The 8,836-nt window shown below is 52.2% G+C and overlaps 1 protein-coding gene across 1 annotated transcript; it reads left to right on the forward strand.

Moving 5' to 3' along the window:
• Positions 1-634: 634 nt before the first annotated feature.
• LOC147191327 (TNF receptor-associated factor 2-like) lies at positions 635-8,780 on the forward strand. The gene is made up of 11 exons (XM_086134364.1): positions 635-778; positions 1,745-1,957; positions 2,110-2,188; positions 2,430-2,528; positions 2,632-2,793; positions 3,234-3,308; positions 3,379-3,453; positions 4,023-4,589; positions 4,977-5,154; positions 5,254-5,402; positions 5,464-8,780. Exons 2-11 carry the CDS (start codon positions 1,770-1,772, stop codon positions 5,680-5,682), a joined length of 1,791 nt encoding a protein of 596 aa, XP_085990490.1. The 5' UTR covers positions 635-778; positions 1,745-1,769; the 3' UTR covers positions 5,683-8,780.
• Positions 8,781-8,836: the final 56 nt, after the last annotated feature.

The following is an 8,836-nucleotide window of genomic DNA, read 5'->3' on the forward strand; positions in this document are numbered from 1 at the left end:
AAATATAGTGTATCATGAAGGAGTCTTGGCTTTCATACCATGTGAGCATTTGTATGAAAGAAGGATCAGAAGCAAGAATTCCTTAATTCTGGTCAAATATGACTCTTGCATCCAAAATGATATGTTTTGACCAAAAATACTTTTCATACAAAAAAATGGTGTTGCTAGATCATTAACAATGTTTTGAAATACAACTGTTCTCATGATTTTTTGGGAAAGAATATGACTTTACCTAAAGACATCTTTATTCTCACAAAAAAGGGGGATTCTTGCATTGGAAATGACTGAAGTGGACACCTGCGGATTCCTCTGTAAGCCCCCCCCCCCCAAAATAAATAAATAAATATTTATTTTGGGGGGGGGGCAAACCCCATAGGTCGCTTATTGGAAGTCACGAAATTTTGGGGGTTGGAAAAAATGCGATTCCTTCAACGCGTTGCTAATGGGCGGCATGTTCGCTGGTCACGGGGTCCGCGTCCCCGCAAATGGCGGGGATGCGCCGCTGTTTTTTTTTTTTCTCATTTAGCCTCGCGCTTGTGTGTCATCAAGCCCACCGTCAGCCCCGCCCCCCGTGACGTCACCGGCGGTCGTGTTGCGAGGGAAGCAATGGCGTCGCTCGACGAAAACAGCCGCCGCTGCCGAGGAGCCCGTCCGTGTTCTTGTTATGTGGCGGCATGAAGAAGCCCGCCGTCGTCGCGCCTGTAAACAACGTCGAGTGGAGCCTCGGGACAAGGACAGGCAGGCCATGGCGGCTCATTAAGACCAGGAGACCGAGCAGGTGAGCTTGGGGTGGGGGGGGGGGCATTTCCGACCCCCCCCCCCCCCCCTACTACCCCACCCCTTCCCTCTCTCGCTCTCTCTCTCCTCCGAGTACCACTTCTCCTCCTCCTCCTCCTCTTCGTCTTCTTCTTCTGACTGGAGGATGCCGTGACGGCTTAGCAACAAGAAGACAATGGAGGCGAGGGAGGAGGCGGCAACCAGCCAGTTAGGAGGCCGACGTGCCCACAAAAAGGCGGCGGGGGCCTCGCTGCTAAATGCTCGAACGATGCTCGCGACACAATCGTCGACTCAATTTCCTCCAGCTTCCCGTTTAAACGTCAGGGGGCTTCATTCAACGTGAACAACTTCATTGATACAGCTACACCTTATGTCTTAAATTTCAACAATAAAGTTGTTCGAATGGGTCATCCAGACTGTCGCCGTCGTTCTCTTAATTTCATTCGTTTTCCATCGTAATCGTATTGATTCTTTTCCTCACGCTTTTCTCTTACGATTATGAATCTTCTGACTTAATTATTTTCATATTATGATTGGTAATATAACTTCATTCTCTTTAGAGCAAGACTTTCTGTTGTGTTTGTTAACTTGACTGTAGGGCTGCAGCTAACAATTATCGTAATAATAATCGATCTCAGATGTCAACAATTTTCTTGACTAATTGTCTTTTTAAAAAATACGTTTTGATTTCCATCCCAGAGTTTGACAAATGTATTTTCTTAAAATGATCAAATTTTGGTCAAAAAATATTTTTCAGAGCGACCGCTTTTACAGACATTTCTGAAATAATTCATTGACTCAAATTATTTTCACCAGTTTTTATTAATTACATTCGTTTGTGAAGACACCGATCGTATTCCTGACCCCTCACGCGGTCCTTGGGGGGCACCTGGTGCCGACCCGATCGGCGTAACTTTTTTTTTGCGCTGCGACAAATTGGAATGACCGCGCCGTCTGGCTCACCCAGGTGCGAACGCTTGTGATCGGACAGCATGGCCTCCCAGGAACCGTCGCCTCCGTCGTCCATGGAGAGCAACAAGCCGGGCTTCCCCAAGAAGATCCTGGGCAACAAGCTGGAGGACAAGCACCTGTGCAAGTGCTGCCACAACATCCTGAGACGACCCTTCCAGGCGCAGTGCGGCCATCGCTTCTGCTCGTACTGCTTCAACCTGGCCATCAGGTCAGCCGGCGAGCAAACAAACGACAACGAGGGCTCATTTGCTTCACATGTATTTATGTTTTGAAGGCGAGGCTCCTTGTGACTTTTTTTGTTTTGTTTTGTACGTCCAGTCGTGCTAGACATGCCTACATTGCCGACCTGTTGTCTTGCAGTAACGGACCGCAGAAATGCAACGCCTGCATCAAGGAGGACATTTTTGAAGAGACCACGTCAATCCTGAAACAAGGATGTGTGAGTACACTGACATACCCACCCCACAACAGGTGAACCTCTGAAACACGGTCCGAAAAGAAAACTGTCCCTCCCACGCACTTTTCGATCTGTGAAACTTACTTCAACACAATTAAATTCATCTGACCACACTTTGTAAAAGTATTCCTTAGCACCCCGCTTCCAGTCGACCTCGGCGCTGACTCCCGCGCTCCATCGGAAGTCAAGGCAGTTGCTTACCTTTTCCCGGATATTTTTCAAGGCTTTTCCCGACAACGCGGTTCGACGGGAAGTGGAAAACCTGACTGCTGTATGCGTTAATGAAAGCTGCTCTTGGAGAGGATCTGTCAAAGAGTATGAGGTGAGTCACAGGAGTCGGGGGGTGGGGGGGGGTGGGGGGGCGCTCTCGGGAAAATGTTCAGAGGATGTGCCCGGCATTTTATTTTGCATGCGGTATGTCTCAGGTGAACCACGAGGGCAAGTGCGAGTTCATGATTGTGCCGTGCCCGTCCTGCAAGGAGCGCATTCGCTTTAACGAGCAGGAACGGCACAGCGAGCGCGAGTGCCCGGAGAGGACGCTCAACTGCAAGTACTGCAAGGAACCCTTTCACTTCAAGAACATCAAGGTGAGGAAACAAACAAAAAAGCAACACCTCACATCCTACTCATCAGAGTTGACGGTTAGGAAATACCTGACCAATCTGTTTTGTTTTTTCGTTTGTTTGTTTTAAGCCAATGTCAATCGATATTTGGCACGGTAAAATTCCCACGGCCGATTAATTGTCCGATTGTTAATCAAATAATTTATTTCTGGCTCCCTTTAACAATTACAACAAGAAAGGTATGAATTACCTGCAGAATATTTGACTGTCTGTACTTTTTTTTTTTGTCCAGAAAATTTCACCCAGATTTATTTATTTTTGAATGGCATTATCTTTGTTTTACGCAATATAAGTCAAGATGTATGGTATTGTATTATGACGTAATGTAAAAAAAAAAAAATCGCAGATTACGAAAACGGTTGACCGTTGCCAATAAACGAGTCCGATTTGTGTTTGCTCACCAGGCCCACGATGAGATCTGCCCCAAGTACCCGATGATCTGCGAAGGCTGCGCCAAAAAGAAGATACCCAGGGAGAAGGTAAGCTCGAGGCTTTCCGCGTCCTGCTCCCGCAACTGTCACTGGTGCCGTCTTTTGTCACGTCTTCCAGTACGTGGACCACATCAAGTTCTGCAGCAAGTTCAGGATGCCGTGTCGCTTTCACGTCGTGGGCTGCGACATGTCGGTGAGTGACCTCACTCTCCTCCTGGTCGCCGCCGGTGAGTTGCAATCGCGCTCACATTCAACAACGGTCGCTGTCTCTTAAGAGTCCGGCTTGACGGGGGGGGATGTGCTTGAATTTGCACGCTTTCTATTTTCCATGAGTGGAGTGTCCCCTTGCTAACTTTGAGCAAGCGATGGGGTGCACCCTGGACCGGTCGGGGGGTCAACCGCGGGGCATATCCCGTCCTGTTTATCGACGATGAGATTGGTGGAAAATCGACCTCGGCTCAAGATGGCACAGCTGCTTGAGACATTTTCACGGGTCGACTCACGATGGACATGCCTACCACACTTATTTTCATCTATCCGTCCATTTCCTGATCCGTTTTATCCTCACAAGGGTCGCGGGGAGGGGGGGGGGGGGCCAGAGCCTTTCCCGGCTGTCTCCGGGCAGTAGGCGGGGGACGACACCCTGAGCCGATCGCCGGCCAATCGCACCGCGCTTATTTTGCAACGTGACCTCGCCGAGCTGGTTTTGTGTTTGATATGTCGACAGACTTCCGAAGTCATTCGGCGCCTTCTTGTGCGCAGGTGGAGAAGGAGAAGACTCACGAGCACGAACGGGCCTTTGCCTACGAGCACTTGAACCTGCTGCTGCACTATATCATGGGCATGAAGGTGAGCATGGAGGGGCTGCAGCCGCAGGGTCTGGAGGTGGCCGGACACAAACTGGTGGAACTGCAGCAGTCCCTCAGAGAACTGGAGGCTCGAGTCTCCCAGCTCAGCGCCTCCACCTCCGGGCCTCCCGTGCAGGGAGCCGCCGCCACCGCCGCCTCCTCCTCTTCCTCCGGCTCGGGCCCGCCGGCCCCGGCCCCCCTGCCCCCGCCTCCCGCCCTGGCCCCCGCCCTATCGGTGTCGACCTCCTTCACGCCGCTGCCCAGCTCGGTGGGCGCGGCCCTGGAGCTGCAGCTCCACAGCGAGAAGACCAAGGTGGCCGAGCTGGGCCGGCGCTGCACCGAGCTGGAGGTGAAGGCGGGCACCTTTGAGAACGTGGTGTGCGTCCTGAACAGAGAGGTGGAGCGCTTCGCCACCACCATGGAGGCCGGTAACCGCCAGCACAAGCTGGACCAGGACAAGATCGAGGCCCTGAGTAACAAGGTCAGCGACGGCGGTCCCGCGTGCCACTCGGAGTGGGAGAGTCACTATTACGCAATTGAGTGGAGAGCGGGGTCTGGTTGTCATTTACGATAAACGTCATGGGCGAGAGTTCCTTCATCTTCCAATGAATTGGCTCTAAATTCGAAAAGAAAAAGATACTGTTCCTGTCACTAAGAGGAAAAAAAAATAAAGAAAGACTCGCTACTGAATTGTGGCGATGCAGCGCAGTGCAGTTAGCTAGCTAGCATAAAACAAATAGCTTTTTTTTTGTTTTGAAATGGGATTTATTTGATTGACAATTACCAGTTGAGGAGAGACAAAATGGCCCCAGCATCGTTCGTTCGGTGCCCCCCCCGTCTCGGACTGAGTCGAGAACTGGCCTCGCAGGTGCGGCAGCTGGAGAGGACGGTGGGCCTGAAGGACCTGACGGTAGCCGAGATGGAGGGCCGGCTTCGAGAAATGTCCGCCACGACCTTCGATGGCGTCTTTGTGTGGAGGATCTCCGATTTTGCCAAGAAGAGACAGGACGCCGTCGCCGGCCGAGCCCCCGCCATGTTCTCGCCGGGTAAGAAAGGCCCGGGGCCGTCTTGTCGCGGCGCTCCCGTCCCGTTGCCCGCTCGCGATTCCGAGAGGATCCTTTGCTCTGGTCCCCCCCCCCCCGCAGCCTTCTACACCAGCAAGTACGGCTACAAGATGTGTCTGCGCATCTATCTGAACGGGGACGGGACGGGGCGCGGCAGCCACTTGTCCTTGTTCTTTGTGGTGATGCGGGGCCTGAGCGACGCCCTGCTCAAGTGGCCCTTCAACCAGAAGGTACAGCAAAGGTGCGATTGTTCTCAGTCGAGACTTGGAAGTTTTTTCCTCCCCCGCCCAGGTGACCCTGATGCTGCTGGACCAGAGCAACCGGGAGCACATCATCGACGCCTTCCGGCCCGACGTCACCTCGTCGTCCTTCCAGCGGCCGGTGAGCGAGATGAACATTGCCAGCGGCTGCCCGCTCTTCTGCCCCTTCTCCAAGCTGGATGCCAAGAACTCCTACATCCGCGACGACACCATCTTCATCAAGGCCATCGTGGACCTCACCGGGCTCTAGGGGGGGGGCGGAGCCACGCCAGATAACTCAAGTTTGGATGACCGGACCGGGGTCTTCGTTTTTGCTGCGAGGTAATCCCTCCGGGGTGCCGCGATACGGCGTCCTTCTGCCGCAAACGCGCGCCCCCGGCGCCGCTGCCATTGCGGCCGCAACGTCCCGCCACCCGCTGTTATGTTTCGGGGGACAACGGACGGGACGTCGAGGACCGCGCGGGGAAAGTTGTGCGCCGGGTGCGGGGATATCGTCACGGCTGTAGTTCATTCGCGTGGGGGGTGGGGGGGGGGGGGGGTTGGGGGTGTCCTGCTTCTTCTTGAGATTGTCGGTGTCGTGAGCCTCTCTGGTCTCGTGTTGAGTACATTTTGCATAGACAAACGTGGAATTACGTGATCAACAAGGCTCCCCCCTTCTTCTTTCGTCCCCCCCCCCCCCCCCCCCCCCCTAAGCACCACGTGCATGCTCGTTGGCGCCCGATGTCCGTTGAAGCGTGGGCGACAAGGACGCTGCGGTTAGTTCTCACCTGCTTGTGTTGTGTAGATGACGGCGGCGCTTCTCAAACCGGGGTCCTCGGACTCCCGAGGGTCCGCAGGCAGAAACCTGAAATTGTTTAGTTACCACACCTTACGATCATCGATAAATATTGATTTGGATTTCCAGTTGCTGTGTGTTGCGATGATGAGCGGGACATCGGAAAGAGTTCTCCCCTTGTAAAGAGACCGTCGGCCTAAAGAGTTTGAGAATCGCTCGTTTCGAAGCAGGCGTCCCTTTTCGTGTAAAGTTTGCGCTGGTTCCCACTCGGGGAGGCAGGGCTGAGAAGGTGGGGGGGGGGGCTTTGCGACCGGAGCTTTGGTACATCTGTGGAAGATACAGTGGAGTGAGCGAGGTGTCCGAGGCGCAGGCCTGACATTGTGACCCCTACAATGACACTCGCTGGCTCGCATCTCGACAGGTGGCGCGATTCCCTCCCCTCCCACGCCTGCCCCCCCCCCCCCACGCTCACCGAGAGAAGGAACGTTGTTTTCTCGCGCGTCCAAAATGCGATGCGTGCGCCGCTAGCCGAGTCGGCGTTCCGATATGATTCCGCTAGTTTGTGGGTGCACGTGTAACAGAAAGCGGCGCCCGAGATTGTTATTCCGTCAACACTCGCTACTCACGGCAGTTAGGCACCAAGAGCTCCCTCAGAAAGCTCCAATCGGCGAATAAGAGTTGGCCCCAAAACACACACATCTTGGCGGCAAGATATCCCAAGATGATGTTCAAGCGCTACTTTTGGCTGATGAAGCGCCTCAAATCACTTCAACATAGTTCCTTGGCATCAAAATGCCACAAGATGGCAGCAAAGCACTTTTTTTTTGGTGTGTATAATTGAAGCACCTCAATGTATTCCAGCATAGCTCCTTGGCACCAAGATGGTGGTCAGAGCACTACTTTTGTCTAAATGAAGACTTCAATATATTTCCTTGGCATCCTCGTGCCACGGGATTGCTGCAATCTCACACTCCCGTCGTCTTACTGAAACTCCACCACTCATTTCAACCTAGTTCGTTGCACCAAGATGCCACCGGATGACGCCCAAGCGCTACTTTGCATCATGAGGCTCCTCAGCTCGCTTCAGCGTAGTTCCGTGGCACCAAGATATGACGCAAGAAGCCAGGAAAGCACCGCTTTTATCAAAATGAAGCGGCAACATATTTCCTTCTCGCCGAGATGGCAGCAAGGCGCTACTTTTGCCTTAAATGAAGGGCCTCAACTCACAATCAATAGACTGTAGTTGCTCGGGAGCAAGATGCCACAAAGAGCTGCAAAGCACTACTTTTGTCCAAAAGACGCGCCTCAACCCACACGAATAGGCGGCGGTTCACCGCACTCCCCTTTGGGGCCGCAAATGTACCGAAAGACAAGTTGCCGTGCTTGCGGCGACCAAACGGGCCTTCAAGCTTGCGAGTTTGACTGCTTTTCGAGTCTTTGGAGGGGGTCCCGCTGGCCTGTTTTCAAACCAGTCTTGACCGGTATTGAAGCCTCTCTGTGCATGGGAGACTTTAATTGGGAAAAATCACCTCGAGCGGCTCCGCGCCGGTCCCCGCCGTTGCCGCCGCCTTTATTTCTATTTGTTTGGAGGAGAATACGCTAGAATAGCTATTATGTTATATCCGGCCGCGCCCGTCACGAGGCACCGGCCTATATAGTTCTGAAAGCAATGTATAAAAATATGCATTTTCCATGTCATAAATCGATATATAAAAGCCGCGCGTCCGTGTGGATGTGCGGCAGCTGTTATAATAAGTCTAGTATTACCGAATACGCTATGAATTCTATATCTATGTATCCGTTTTTTGGGGGGTTTGCTGAAGATGGTTTAAAACAGGCCAGAAATGATTCCGACGCGAGTCCCGCTGGAGTGCAATAGGACGCTTTTAGGGGTCTGCGGGGGTCGCCCGCGCGACTTAGTTAGCGCTATTTGTTGCCGCCGCGCCAATCTACTTTGAACTTTTCCCATTTAAATATGCCAGCGGAAATGACGCAAAGGACTTTTCTTCTTGTGCTCTGTGTGGCTTGACGGTGTATTCTTAGCTGAAGGGAAAAGCAAGCATGTAACCAGTACCATTACAGGAGTGGGGGGGCGGGGGGGTGTATATTATGATAAGCTTTCGTGTCGTGCCAAACTCAGATATGACCTCCATGTTGTATTGCAAGGTGTTTCTTCGTATGTTGCCAAATGATTATTTCAACCTCAGCTGCTGTTTGCGCGCGTGTGTGTATGAACACATGGGTCACTACTGCTCAAGACTATAAGAAGAAAAAAAAAACAACAAAGTGCCCACCACCAAACTCTCCTCTCCATATTCACGTTCATGTAACCCGAATGTAAAAACCTTACACCATAGAAAGTAAACACATGTGCGCGTCTTATGGGATGCGGTCGACGGGAAGCAACTTGGCTTATTTTTGCACTTGGCGTTCGTTCCGTGTTCAAACAGGGTATTTTTCTCGGTGTACCTTGAAGGCAAGAGCCATACGAGTATTCCGCTGTTGATACTTGATGTGTTTTAAAGCTCAGAAGAAGCTGGCAGTCTGTAATAAAGTTTGGTGATTTGACCACGGTTTATTGTTGAGCTTTCTTATTTTCCCCTATGTGCTTTTCAGCCACCAATGAACG

The sequence above is a fragment of the Hippocampus guttulatus genome, chromosome 17 (assembly GCF_054856545.1).
Source record: "Hippocampus guttulatus isolate MCC_2025c chromosome 17, RoL_Hgut_1.0, whole genome shotgun sequence".
NCBI classification, from domain to species: domain Eukaryota; kingdom Metazoa; phylum Chordata; class Actinopteri; order Syngnathiformes; family Syngnathidae; genus Hippocampus; species Hippocampus guttulatus.

Bases quoted from the DNA above. Each gene is read 5' to 3' on its own strand.
- LOC147191327 (XM_086134364.1), top strand. From the start codon at position 1,770: ATGGCCTCCCAGGAACCGTCGCCTCCGTCGTCCATGGAGAGCAACAAG. The intron at 2,794-3,233 runs GTGAGGAAACAA...TTTGCTCACCAG, and splicing joins TTCACTTCAAGAACATCAAG to GCCCACGATGAGATCTGCCC. The intron at 3,309-3,378 runs GTAAGCTCGAGG...CACGTCTTCCAG, and splicing joins AGAAGATACCCAGGGAGAAG to TACGTGGACCACATCAAGTT.